At 44.1% G+C, this 14830-nt stretch overlaps 1 protein-coding gene across 4 annotated transcripts in view; it reads right to left on the reverse strand.

The window, feature by feature from the left end:
- Positions 1-14830, reverse strand: part of ZFYVE26 (zinc finger FYVE-type containing 26) — a 449330-nt gene that overhangs the window by 248417 nt on the left and 186083 nt on the right. For all 4 annotated transcript variants that reach the window (XM_069208874.1, XM_069208871.1, XM_069208872.1 and 1 more), the window contains exon 21: positions 866-1062. In XM_069208874.1, the coding sequence (XP_069064975.1) occupies positions 866-1062 (197 nt within the window). The remainder of the gene's footprint in view (positions 1-865; positions 1063-14830) is intronic.

The following is a 14830-nucleotide window of genomic DNA, read 5'->3' on the forward strand; positions in this document are numbered from 1 at the left end:
TGTTAAGTTGACCCTGATGAAGAAAAAGGTATATGAAAAGCAAGTCTTTATTTGTTTATGTGTTAAAAAAAAAAACAGATGGACAAGGGAACATAATTACTTGTAATAGTACTTGTATCACAAAAAATATAACATGCAAAAAGGTTATGTCTTGTGTGTGACCCCAAAAACAATTCACACAAAAGGTAATACCACAAAACAAGAGAAATACAAGGTATCCAAAGTGTTCTCAGAATATAGCTTCCCCTTGTCCCTGGAAGACCTGTCCTCTGTAAAGAAGAGATATGTGAACAGACTACACATACCCAAGATTTACCTTACACTAACAATGGGGACAAACAAATCCCCAGTATGCTACGTGCCAGTCAGCAGAGGCTGTTTCCATTTAGCAGCAGAGATCCCTTAAGACTATGGCACATCACAGGCTCTCGAACGCTGGAAATTAACCATGTTAGACTTTACTCTCTAAGCCTATGTATTAATCACTACAACCTTGTGGTTGTAACAGGCCTGTATTTTAGGTCGAAACATTTATTTTGTTTTGCTTCTGGAAAGCCTCACACAGAAAGCTGACACAGTGATATGCTTATGTTTCTTATTTAATGTCATTCAGTAAGAAGAAGAAAATCTGGCTACCTTTGATATCACAACATATCTTTCATCACCTCGCAGCAAGCATTGCTCATACAAGAAGTAAGACTGCTTTTTCTAATCTGCACTAAATAACCTCCAGGAAATAAATGCCCATCAAAATGTTTAACTGAGTGTCAATACTCCAACTTGGTTAGATTCAGTGAATATTTCACTGTGCTAGAGATGTGCTAAGAATCTCCTTTGAAAAATTGTGCTTTACGAAAATGTTTACCTTCTGGTAGACATGCAGCTCCCGTTTTTTCTTCTGCAGGTCAATTTTCAGTTCTTCATCTATTGAAGAATCACTGATGGAGTACGCAAGAATTTCCAGGCATGCCTCCAGTGGCCATTTTTCCAGGAAGTGGAGCACTATACGGCTTCTTAATGTTGCATTTTTAACGGCCATTAGGTACCTCCAACCATCTTGATCTGTTATCAAAACACAGACTGCACGTAAGATTTAAGCTGGCTGTGAAGAAGGCTTGGAATCAGTGTCTTGGTAAGGATGTGTGTTCCTCATTACATTTTCGCTCTCAAAGGCATAAATATGGAAAAGGAAAAAGTAATGAAACAAAGAATGTTGCAGACCGCCATTCCTGCCCTAAAGGAGTGCCAAGGAAGTGCTACTGCAGGTACTTCTAAACAAACAAGTTACTTACCTTTAGCAAACAGCTGTCTGCTGGATACTCTATCGGCTCTCCTATTCCTCCAGTCACCTGATGGCTCTCAAGTGCCAGTAAGTGGTATCATGGCTTAGTCTCGATTCTGGGAACTAACCTGGTCATGACACCATGGCCCTGCATAAGGTGCCACCCTTGCATGCCAATGTCAATTGCTCAACCTCCTTCCCACCCCCACACTCTTAGAGGTGGAGGAGGAGCTGATGAGATTGACAGAAGTTGCAGTGTATGAAAACGAACTTGCAATTTTATTAAAAACTGCATGAACATTCTACACACTGACGGTGGAGGCACAGCCTTACAGACCATACAAATAACACACTTTTCTGCAGGGCTACAAGATTAATAAAACACAGAATCTCTAATCCTGCTCCAAAATTGTATAGTAAACTTCAACAAGGATCCAGAGAGATATTTAGAAGTATTCTTTCCTGAACAATACTAAGATAAGTTTATAAAAAAATGTCCCATTATTGAGAAAAGTCCACATACGTTATCAAATATGTAAATCCCTTCTGCTTTTAATAGAAGAGGGCTGATCTAGTTAAATGCTGATTCTTCACTTATTTATGTTTTACATTGACTATATTCTGCAAGTTAGACTGGTTTTCATTAAACAAGAAAGCATCATTCTAATTAAATATAAAGATTCTAAAATTTGCCGAAGAAGAAGGAAGGCTTGGGTTGCCAGTTTTTTTATTGTATTTTTCAGCACCCTTCACTTTACAGATTGGTTGTTTCTCTATGAGCTATTCCTATTCTGATAATGTTTTGGTATCAATCGTGCTTAGAAATGTTGGTACATGTAATATGTGAGACCCAAAACTTTACATCATACAAGGACGGTGAGGCAAAAAATGTTCTTGTAGTATAAAATCCCGAATTGTCATGCCAGAACTCCACTCCAATGTTGCATGGCTTTATCTCAGAACTTTACAGAAGGGATGATGGACAGATGGTCGCATTTAGGCATAATTAAAACAGGTGTTTTTTTGAAGATGCAACACTAAAGAATTTCCATAAGTGTTGCCCTTTGAATATTTCTAACAGACATTGTTACTACTTTCCATTTTTACAGACAAACTCAGTACAAAAGTCTTTCAAAGGAGGAGGAATTGATGTCAGCTGACCAAAATAGAAAAATGCCCTCAGACAAAAAACAGAATTGCTCTGTTAGCCAGAATTGTGTGGAACAAACTTAGTAGGTTACTGAAGTAACAGCCAAGCGAGAAAAAAGCAGTGAAATTAATTTAGACCTTACTCTTTGAAAATGCTATTACTGGCTGGGTTAAGTGATATTTTGAGAAGCAAATTTTCATCACATGATCTTTCTTTTTTTAAAGTTGGAAGTTAAACTCTGCACCTCATATATGTGGTAAAATACCCTCCAAAACTACTAACAAATGGCCCAGATGTATCATGAAAGGTGATTGGAATCATAGGTTTCAGCCAATACAAGGCACTAATCAGTTCTGAAATAAAATAATTAATAAAGTAAGCATAAGCCGTCATGCTGATAGCTTAATCCTTTATAAACACATATTGAAAAAAAAACATTCAGCCCTAATTATACTGAAAATAAGCCAATCCAGATTTTAATATCATGCCCAGATTAATCGTTTATCCTCACATTAAAAAAACCTAGTGGAGTCTGGCATATGCTGAATTCAAAATATGATAAGGAATTGCCCAATCATATGTGTAAGCCTTAACTAAGTTTGATAATAGATGTAGCAGAAGTTGATGAATTACTATACAGTTTCCAGGAGAAAGTAAAGGTGAGGATACAGGCGGTGCAGTCTCTCTTCCTCTTCCACTGATCCACATGTAATTGGGTGACAACCTTTGGCAGGAAAGAAGCCCTTTGCCTAAAAAAACAGACTGTCTGAAAAACAATGTAGTAAAGGAAGAACGAGCGGACAAAGCCCTCAGCTCGCTAACATGTCAAGTCAAGGTACTAGTGATTCAGATCACAATTTTTGACATCAGGTCAAGATGGCTGCGCTACAGTGCCCCGCTGAAAATCTCCATGACACACACGGGCCCATTCACACCTATTCTCTCCTACCCCCTTGGTAACAAGACTGGGGATGTGAGCTGAAGACAACTGAGTGACAGGCCCGATGCTGTGGACCGGTGTGCTACACCAAAGGTACAGAACACATAGATGTGAACCCCACCTGTGGGACAACTGAGCAAATGGCACTGGTGCAGATACTTTGAGTCGTGGTGCTAGCATCCAGCGAGGAACCAAACAAGAGCAGAACCCAAGTGGAACAATCAGAAGTGTACTGTCTACGAGTGAAGAACACCAGAGTGCAAGGAGAGCAGCAGAGGTGCCAAGCAATAGGGCTGTATCCCCATTAGTATGGAGAAAATAAGTGTATGTCCCAGAATCTCTTGTAGGAGGCTTTGTGAGGCACCAGGGTTGCTGGAGTAGACATACTACTCATAGGAGCTGCTGAAAAATAGCATGTTTGACCACGAATTTCATGAGGCTTTTGCAGGAGCATGACAGACGGAAACAGGGGATGTAGTCTAGAATGAAAATGTCACTTACCCAGTGTACATCTGTTCGTGGCATCAGTCGCTGAGATTCACATGGTATGCATGAGCTCGCCATCTGGTGTTGGGTCGGAGTGTTACAAGTTGTTTTTCTTCGAAGAAGTGTTTTCGAGTCACGGGACCGAGTGACTCCACCTTCTGTGCTCATTGCGCATGGGCGTCGACTCCATCTTCGATTGTTTTCCCCGCAGAGGGTGAGGTAGGAGTTGTACTATAGTAATAGTGCCCGCGCAATGAAAAATGTAAGTATGTACCTATTAAAGGATTAAGTAATATATACAAATGTACAAAATTGAAGGTAACTTCTGAACTGCTACAGGCTTCCGGGGAGGTGGGTGGGTCCATGTGAATCTCAGCGACTGATGCCACGAACAGATGTACACTGGGTAAGTGACATTTTCAGTTCGATGGCATCTGTCGCTGTAGATACACATGGTATGCATAGACTAGTAAGCAGTTAGTTCCCCATAAGCGGTGGTTTAGCCTGTAGGAGTAGAAGTTGTCTGAAATAGAGTTCTTAATACAGCTTGACCTACTGTAGCTTGTTGTGCGGATAGCACATCTATACAGTAGTGTTTGGTGAATGTGTGAGGCGTAGACCAAGTGGCTGCCTTACATATTTCCTGCATTGGGATGTTTCCTAAAAAGGCCATTGAAGCACCTTTTTTCCTTGTTGAATGTGCCCTGGGAGTAATGGGCAGTTGTCTTTTTGCTTTAAGGTAGCAGATTTGGATGCATTTAACTATCCATGTGGCTATACCTTGTTTTGATATTGGGTTACCTGCATGAGGTTTTTGGAATGCAATAAATAGCTGTTTAGTTTTTCTGATGTTCTTTGTTCTGTCAATGTAGTACATTAATGCTCTTTTGACATCTAATGTATGTAGTGCTCTTTCAGCCACAGAATCTGGCTGTGGGAAAAATACTGGTAGTTCTACCGTTTGATTTAGATGGAATGGTGAAATAACTTTTGGTAAAAATTTTGGATTAGGTCGTAGGACGACCTTATTTTTATGTATTTGTATAAAAGGCTCTTGTGTTGTGAACGCTTGAATTTCACTTACTCTTCTTAGAGATGTAATGGCGATGAGAAAGGCAACTTTCCAGGTTAGGAATTGTATTCCGCAAGAGTGCATGGGTTCGAAAGGTGGGCCCATGAGTCTTGTTAGAACCACGTTTAGGTTCCATGAAGGAACAGGTGGTGTTCTTGGTGGTATAATTCTTTTAAGCCCTTCTATAAATGCTTTGATAACTGGTATCCTATACAAGGAAGTTGAATAGGTAGTTTGCAGGTATGCAGATATTGCTGCAAGGTGTATTTTAATAGAAGAGAAGGCTAGCTTTGCTTTTTGTAAATGGAGCAAGTAATTTACTATATGTTTTGGAGTTGCATCTAGCGGTTGTATCTGATTATGATGGCAGTACCAAACAAATCTTTTCCACTTACTTGCGTAGCAGTGTCTAGTGGATGGCCTTCTGGCCTGCTTTATGACTTCCATACACTCTTGGCTAAGTTGCAAGTGTCCGAATTCTAGGATTTCAGGAGCCAGATTGCTAGATTCAGCGATGCTGGGTCCGGGTGTCTGATCTGTTGGTTGTGTTGCGTTAACAGATCTGGTTTGTTGGGCAGTTTGATGTGTGGTACTACAGACAGATCTAGCAGTGTTGTGTACCAGGGTTGTCTTGCCCAAGTTGGTGCTATTAAAATGAGTTTGAGTTTGTTTTGACTCAATTTGTTTACTAGGTAAGGAAGGAGAGGGAGAGGAGGAAAAGCGTAAGCAAATATTCCTGACCAGTTCATCCATAGGGCATTGCCTTGGGATTGCTTGTGTGGGTATCTGGACGCGAAGTTTTGGCATTTTGCGTTCTCTTTTGTTGCAAATAAGTCTATTTGTGGTGTTCCCCAGAGTGTGAAGTAGGTGTACAGAATCTGTGGGTGGATTTCCCATTCGTGGACTTGCTGGTGATCTCGAGAGAGATTGTCTGCCAGCTGATTCTGGATCCCCGGAATAAACTGTGCTATTAGACCAATCTGATGGTGGATTGCCCACTTCCATATTTTTTGAGCTAACAAGCTTAACTGCGTTGAATGTGTTCCTCCTTGTTTGTTTAGATAATACATCGTTGTCATGTTGTCTGTTTTGACAAGGATGTATTTGTGGGTTATGATTGGTTGGAAAGCTTTTAGTGCTTGAAAAACTGCTAATAATTCTAGATGATTTATATGCAGTTTTGTTTGATGTATGTTCCATTGTCCTCTTATGTTGTGTTGATTGAGATGTGCTCCCCACCCTGTCATGGAAGCATCTGTTGTTATTACGTACTCTGGCACTGGGTCTTGGAAAGGCCGCCCTATGTTTAAATTTATACTGTTCCACCATAGAAGCGAGAGGTAAGTTTGGCGGTCTAGCAACACCAGATCTAGAAGGTGACCCTGTGCTTGAGACCACTGTGAGGCTAGGCACTGTTGTAAGGGCCTCATGTGCAGTCTTGCGTTTGGGACAATGGCTATGCATGAGGACATCATGCCTAGGAGCTGTAGTATTGTTCTTGCTTGTATTGTTTGGTTTGGAGACATGTGTTGAATGACCCTGTTGAAATTGTGGATCCTTTGTGGAGTTGGCGTTGCTACTCCTTTTGTCGTGTCTATTATGGCTCCTAGATATTGCTGTACTTTGCTTGGCAGAATGTTTGATTTTGCAAAGTTGACGGTGAACCCTAGTTTGTAGAGGGTTTGTATGACTTGATTTGTGTGGTTTGAGCATTGTGTGAGCGAACTGGTTTTGATTAGCCAGTCGTCTAGATACGGGAACACATGTATTTGCTGCCTTCTGATGTGTGCAGCGACTACTGCTAGGCATTTTGTGAATACTCTTGGAGCGGTTGTTAAACCAAAAGGCAATACTTTGAATTGGTAATGTATTCCTTTGAATACAAACCTTAGATATTTCCTGTGTGATTGATGTATTGGTATATGGAAATATGCATCCTTGAGGTCTAGGGTTGTCATGTAGTTGTGTTTTTTGAGCAATGGTAACACTTCTTGTAGTGTGACCATGTGAAAGTGGTCTGATTTGATGAATGTGTTTACTACTCTGAGGTCTAGAATTGGTCTCAGTGTTTCGTCCTTTTTTGGTATCAAGAAGTACAGTGAATAAACTCCTGTGTTTATTTGTGTGCTTGGTACTAATTCTATTGCATTTTTTTGCAGTAGTGCTTGAACTTCTATCTCTAGAAGCTGTGAATGGTATTTTGTTAAATTTTGTGATTTTGGTGGTATGTCTGGAGGGAATTGCAGGAATTCTATGCAATAACCATGCTGGATAATTGCTAAGACCCATGTGTCTGTAGTTATTTTGTCCCATGCTTCGTAATATTGACGTATCCTCCCGCCCACTGGTGTTGTGTGGGAGGGGTGTGTGACATGTGAGTCACTGCTTGTTGGTAGTGGTTTTGGGGCTTTGAAATCTTCCCCTATTCCTAGGGAATTGCCCCCCTCTATACTGGCCCCGAAAACCTCCCCTGTACTGTCCCTGGTAGGTGGGCGGTGCGGACTGTGAGGTGCTAGCTTGTGTGGCCTGACCCCGAAACCCTCCTCTAAAAGGTGTTTTGCGGAAGGTGTTATAAGATCCTCTGCCCTGCGGGGAATAGAGTGCGCCCATGGCCTTGGCAGTGTCAGTGTCCTTCTTGAGCTTTTCTATGGCTGTGTCGACCTCCGGTCCGAACAGAAGTTTTTCGTTTACTGGCATGTTAAGCACTGCCTGCTGAATTTCTGGCTTGAATCCAGACGTTCTGAGCCATGCGTGCCTACGGATGGTAACCGACGTATTAATGGTTCTTGCGGCCGTGTCTGCTGCATCCATGGAGGAGCGTATTTGATTGTTGGAAATGTTTTGACCCTCCTCAACAACCTGTTTTGCTCTCTTTTGCAGATCTTTTGGGAGATGTTCAATGAGATGCTGCATCTCATCCCAGTGGGCTCTGTCGTATCGCGCTAACAGCGCTTGTGAATTTGCGATGCGCCACTGGTTTGCTGCTTGGACAGCAACCCTCTTCCCGGCTGCATCGAACTTCCTACTTTCTTTATCTGGGGGAGGTGCATCCCCAGAAGTGTGTGAGTTTGCCCTTTTTCTGGCAGCCCCTACCACCACAGAGTCTGGTGGCAGCTGAGAGGTGATGAATACAGGGTCCGTAGGAGGCGCCTTATACTTCTTGTCCACCCTAGGCGTCACTGCCCTACTTTTTACTGGCTCCTTGAAAATGTCCTTTGCATGGCGTAGCATGCCTGGGAGCATCGGCAGGCTTTGGTAGGAGCTGTGGGTTGAAGAGAGGGTGTTAAATAAAAAATCATCCTCTACTTGTTCCGAGTGTAGTTCCACATTATGGAATAGTGCTGCTCTAGCCACCACTTGTGAGTAGGCTGTGCTGTCTTCCGGTGGTGATGGCCTAGTTGGGTATGTGTCTGGGCTGTTATCAGACACTGGTGCGTCGTACAAGTCCCACGCATCCTGATCTTGGTCATCGTGGCTCATGGCGGTGTGAGCTGGCGAATGTGACGGGGTGTAAGTTGGCGAAGCCGGAGTTACAGGTGGAGGCGAGGGAGGAGGTGTTACCTTTTGTGCTGTTTGTTGCTGAGGAGTAAACTGAAGCGTTCTCTTTCGTTTGACAGGTGGAAGGGTACTGATCTTCCCAGTCCCCTGCTGAATAAAGATACGCTTTTGCGTGTGATCCACGTCAGTGGATTGCAGTTCTTGTTCAAATCTATGTTTCTTCATTTGAGAAGACATAGAATGCTCTTCAGTGTAGGAGCCAGAAACAGGGTCTGATGTCGCTTTTTTCGGCTCCGAAACCCCTGTCGATTGTTTTTTCGGCTCCGAGGTAACCTTCCTTTTTTTCTGTGCCGAAAATTCTTGGCCTCTATGGTCTTCGGCGCCACTGTCTCGGCGTCGATCCGTGTCGACACCGAACTCTCGGTGTCGATGCTTCTGTTTAGCACTCTCTCGGTCTCGAGGAGGCTGCGTGCCGGTGTCTCGACCGGAGTCGGACGATCTCGACACTAAATGGGCCTTTTTCGGTGCCGATTGTTGGTCACCGAGAATTTGGGTGGAGCCATGGCCGGTTGGCAGTGGCGTCCCCTGGGCCTTCTTTCCTTTTTTAAGGTTTGATCTCGACGTCTTACTCACAGTTCTTGTAGAGTGTAGCTCGTCGGAGTCTGAATCCTGGATGGAAAAGGATTCCTCCTGTTCCTCTTCTGTCTCGAACTGTCGACGCTCTTTTGGCGTGGACGCCATCTGGAGTCTTCTCGCTCGACGGTCGCGCAGAGTTTTTCGGGACCGGAACGCCCGACAGGCCTCACAGGATTCTTCGCTGTGCTCGGGTGACAGGCACAGATTACAGACCGAGTGTAGGTCCGTATAAGGATATTTGTTGTGGCATTCGGGGCAGAATCGAAACGGGGTCCGTTCCATCGGCGTTGTCCTCCACGCGGTCGGGCCGACTAGGCCCCGACGGGGTGCCGAAATCTACCCCGAAGGGCACCGAAGCGCTTCGATGTTCAACGCGTCGTTGTATGTGTCTATCTCTAACCGGATCGCAACGATACCGTCGAAAATCTTCCGTCTTCAGCTATCTTTCCGTTCCGAAACTCGGAGCGACAGGAACACGTCCGAACCCGATGGCGGAAAGAAAACAATCGAAGATGGAGTCGACGCCCATGCGCAATGAGCACAGAAGGTGGAGTCACTCGGTCCCGTGACTCGAAAACACTTCTTCGAAGAAAAACAACTTGTAACACTCCGACCCAACACCAGATGGCGAGCTCATGCATACCATGTGTATCTACAGCGACAGATGCCATCGAACCTACTATTACTATTGCAGTGAGAATTAAATCACCTGTGGTCCTGCTGACCATGCAAAACATCAGTATCAAATACTTGTAATGGAAAACATCCTTAACACCAACAAGTGCTAACATAAGCTACAGAACATAAAATATTTTTCAAAAGGTAGGCAAAAAAGCAATAGAGTATAAAGACAAAATTGTGAAATTCCTCCCCAAAATACAAAGGAGTGGTGGACTTCTGGAAAGAGGAGATCGTTTATGGAATTTTGGAGGAGCACAGTGTATAAACAGCGTAGGAAGCTGGCTACCTATGCAGTGCACCTATGTGGGGGGTACACAATGCAGATAGTGCAGTCAACCTTTATAGTCTATCAGGCTCAAATTAATAATCTCAAATGCTCATTTTGTGGTACTGTGGGCAAACAGTAAAGGCTTGTCAGAGGGTAGTGTTAAGCATTTGCTGAACACACAAAGTCAATAAATGAGACACACACACTCAAAAAGAAACTCAAGACCAATTTAGAAAAGTAACTTAGATTTTTATATAATTTTTTACACCAAGATCCTCTGTATCAGGTTAGTAATTTCAGAGTTATGAATTCTTACAGTAGACAAAAACACTGAAATGACTGTTTTGAGGCAGTAGCCTTGAATGCTGTAATGTTATCCAATGGCAGAAACATCCACTGTATATGGGCACTTGCAAACGACTTACAGCACTGTTCTTCTGGACTTAAATGTCCAAGAAAGCACTAGCTGTTTCAGGTAACCAGCCCTTGTGTGTCCGAGTGCAGAGGTGCTGGTCACAAGGTTAGCCTCAGGCGCTTCCTCTGATGTCAATGGGGAAGTGTGCCTGCAAGAAAAGGCTGCAAGTGGGTTTAAGGGACCGGTACGGCACAACCCAATGGTGGGCTCAGCTCTTGTGGGACTCTAGGGTCAGGGAGCACTGTTGGTTGGCTAGGACTAGGGCGTTGGGTTACGGTGCAGAGGTGTTTTGTCCGGTAGGTCGTTGGTGTTAGAGACACTCACTTCTTGGGGTCAACCTGAAAATGGGGGGACGGGGGAGACAGCAGGGCTGCCTGGGTGATACTGACGTCCCTCGTCAGTAGGTCAGTTTTGGTCTCGGGACTGGACACTAAACAAGCCTTGGTTGCTGCAAGGGCTCCAATACACAAGGTACTGGTGCTGGGTGGCTCCTGGAGGGTCTAGTGACTCAATACTTGCTTGGTAGCTGGGAGTGACCTTTGAGAGCCACAAAGTCTTCCTTCTGGGGTGCCGGTTCCTCGGTGGAACTCTATACCGGGCAGATGCGTTTGGTGCCTGCAGGCTGCAGAAAGTGGCTCCTCCACTCCAAGGGAGATGCTAACTGGTTGTTGAGAGGATGCACAGCTTTGGGATGAGCCAGTCTTTTCAATGGTCAAGGTTCCAGCAGTTAGGCAGGGTTTTGCGCTAAGTTCGTGGTCAGTCCTCAGTTCTTGCAGTGACTGCTCTTTTTTGTACTCTTAAGTTCCCAGGAAGTTGAATGTGAGCTCCTGGTGTCATGGGGCACCTAAATATTGAATTTAGGGGTGTTTAGGGGAGTGTAGGGTAGTAGCCAATGAGCTTACACCTGGGGTGACTACACCACCTATACAACCACTTCTTGTGGGGAGTGGGCATATTTCTGAGCCAGAGTTCATAGTTTCACTAAAAACAAGTGGGCAAAACCCTTCCTTGACTGTCCACGTCAGATGGCTCACCTTAGTAGTGTATCCAGCCAGTAAGTGTGACATGTCTGCTGACTAGTTAATTTCCCACCTGACCTGGTGCCAAATGGGCCTCAGGGCAGGGGGTGGCATCTCCCAGGTCCGGGGGAAGCCGGGGTCACATATCAAAGGCGGCAGAGGCTTTGAAGCCCCTGACCTTGATATGATAATTCACTAGCCATCCTGCTGGAGGAGATGTGAACACCCTCCTCTGGAGCAGGCATTGTTTCTGACCTCAGACAGTGCAGGCTCTCACCTGCAGGGGGTAAGAAACCTGTCTGTGGGGGCAGGCTGGTCGATACCAGTCAGCCAGCACACTAGAGGACTAGTAGGTTTCAGGGGGCACCTCTAAAATGCCATTTGGGTGCCTGTCATAATAAATGCAATACTGGCACCAGTATAGATGTATTAGGATGAGGTGTTTGATTCTAAACACCATTATTTTCTGTGCAGCTACCGGGTAAGTCGTGATGACCAGTGCCCAATACATGTCCTTAAGATGGCAGCGCGGTCACTTGCAATATCTAGTAATGGAACTAGACAGTACAGGGGCATATCTGCTCAGGCAGATATGTCCTCACATAAAATACAATGCAACTTGCCTCAGGGCTTAAGGGCTGCTGTAGGGGTGACTCACATATATGATATGGGCAGTACACATAGGGTGTGTGCAATTTAGTGTTTTCAAAATGGCTCGCACCATTTCACACATGCTGCAATAGCAGTCTGCATGTGTATTAGTGTGGGACCCTTAGGATGGCAGTCCCTAGGGATCCTCTTTAGTACACATGCCCTGGGTACCAGGGGGTACCATTTACCAGAGCTTACAGGGGTGCTGAAGTTCTTGCCAACTGAGTTACAATTGAACGTGTGGTTTGTTCAAGGGAAAGCACACTGGCACCTGGTTAGCAGGATGCAGTGCACTGTCAGCAAACCAGCATCTAGCAGTTCAAATGGGGGCAAAAAGTGTGGGGGGGGGGGAAATCAGCAAAGAAGTCCGGCTTCCTACAAATACCAGTGAAAAGGTGAGAAAATAAAAACCCTTGTTGATGGCAGCCCAATATGAGAAAGGAGGGCAACAGTACACTACAGGGAGTGCAGAATTATTAGGCAAGTTGTATTTTTGAGGATTAATTTTATTATTGAACAACAACTATGTTCTCAATGAACCCAAAAAACTCATTAATATCAAAACTGAATATTTTTGGAAATAGTTTTTAGTTTGTTTTTAGTTTTAGCTATGTTAGGGGGATATCTGTGTGTGCAGGTGACTATCACTGTGCATAATTATTAGGCAACTTAACAAAAACAAATATATACCCATTTCAATTATTTATCATTACCAGTGAAACCAATATAACATCTCAACATTCACAAATATACATTTCTGACATTCAAAAACAAAACAAAAACAAATCAGTGACCAATATAGCCACCTTTCTTTGCAAGGACACTCAAAAGCCTGCCATCCATGGATTCTGTCAGTGTTTTGATCTGTTCACCATCAACATTGCGTGCAGCAGCAACCACAGCCTCCCAGACACTGTTCAGAGAGGTGTACTGTTTTCCCTCCTTGTAAATCTCACATTTGATGATGGACCACAGGTTCTCAATGGGGTTCAGATCAGGTGAACAAGGAGGCCATGTCATTAGATTTCCTTCTTTTATACCCTTTCTTGCCAGCAACGCTGTGGAGTACTTGGACGCGTGTGATGGAGCATTGTCCTGCATGAAAATCATGTTTTTCTTGAAGGATGCAGACTTCTTCCTGTACCACTGCTTGAAGAAGGTGTCTTCCAGGAACTGGCAGTAGGACTGGGAGTTGAGCTTGACTCCATCCTCAACCCGAAAAGGCCCCACAAGCTCATCTTTGATGATACCAGCCCAAACCAGTACTCCACCTCCACCTTGCTGGCGTCTGAGTCGGACTGGAGCTCTCTGCCCTTTACCAATCCAGCCACGGGCCCATCCATCTGGCCCATCAAGACTCACTCTCATTTCATCAGTCCATAAAACCTTAGAAAAATCAGTCTTGAGATATTTCTTGGCCCAGTCTTGACGTTTCAGCTTGTGTGTCTTGTTCAGTGGTGGTCGTCTTTCAGCCTTTCTTACCTTGGCCATGTCTCTGAGTATTGCACACCTTGTGCTTTTGGGCACTCCAGTGATGTTGCAGCTCTGAAATATGGCCAAACTGGTGGCAAGTGGCATCGTGGCAGCTGCACGCTTGACTTTTCTCAGTTCATGGGCAGTTATTTTGCGCCTTGGTTTTTCCACACGCTTCTTGCGACCCTGTTGACTATTTTGAATGAAATGCTTGATTGTTCGATGATCACGCTTCAGAAGCTTTGCAATTTTAAGAGTGCTGCATCCCTCTGCAAGATATCTCACTATTTTTGACTTTTCTGAGCCTGTCAAGTCCTTCTTTTGACCCATTTTGCCAAAGGAAAGGAAGTTGCCTAATAATTATGCACACCTGATATAGGGTGTTGATGTCATTAGACCACACCCCTTCTCATTACAGAGATGCACATCACCTAATATGCTTAATTGGTAGTAGGCTTTCGAGCCTATACAGCTTGGAGTAAGACAACATGCATAAAGAGGATGATGTGGTCAAAATACTCATTTGCCTAATAATTCTGCACTCCCTGTAGTGATATAGTTCACGAGGGTTTGAAGTACTAAAAGCACAGATGTAATAACTGTATGGAAAAAGACAGGTTGACAGGAACCAACAGCAAATGGAAACTATAGACAACTTGAGTAAAGCAAACAGACAAAGGAGCTATGTGGAGCTACACTAATCAGCAATGCCCCCCGTAGACCTTAACACAAAAACAGAGGGGAGAATTAAGCAGCCATAGGGTCAAAGGACAAGGGTTGTGAAAATATGTTAGAAGCCCAAACCCAAAAGACCAGTCCAATAGGCACTGCCACTAATTAAGTGTATCTGTGACTAAAACCTGTGCATGAAACTCCCAGTGAAGCTAGGAGAGGTTAGTAGATTCCACTAACAGAAGTGAAACAAAGCAATTGCCACTAAAATGCACCAGGCACTAAAGACAACCTGGAATTCTGTCTGAGAGAATCGAAATGAGATTTAGAGAAAACATTTATGGACCGTCTGGCAGAACCTAAAGCGGGTATGAGCAAGAACGCTCCAAAGTAAACTGATATGCGGACAATCAATCCGCATCTACTAGCAACCGAAAACCAGCTGAAAATAAGCTCAAGTGAGGATCCAGGCCTGTACACGACAGCCCCTAACCTGAAAACACAAATAAGAACACTAACACAGAAGTGCGGAGACCTGGACAGAAAGAAGCTGAAGAGGCAGCGATCTACAAAATACAGAACCCAGT

This window comes from Pleurodeles waltl, chromosome 9 (assembly GCF_031143425.1).
Source record: "Pleurodeles waltl isolate 20211129_DDA chromosome 9, aPleWal1.hap1.20221129, whole genome shotgun sequence".
NCBI classification, from domain to species: domain Eukaryota; kingdom Metazoa; phylum Chordata; class Amphibia; order Caudata; family Salamandridae; genus Pleurodeles; species Pleurodeles waltl.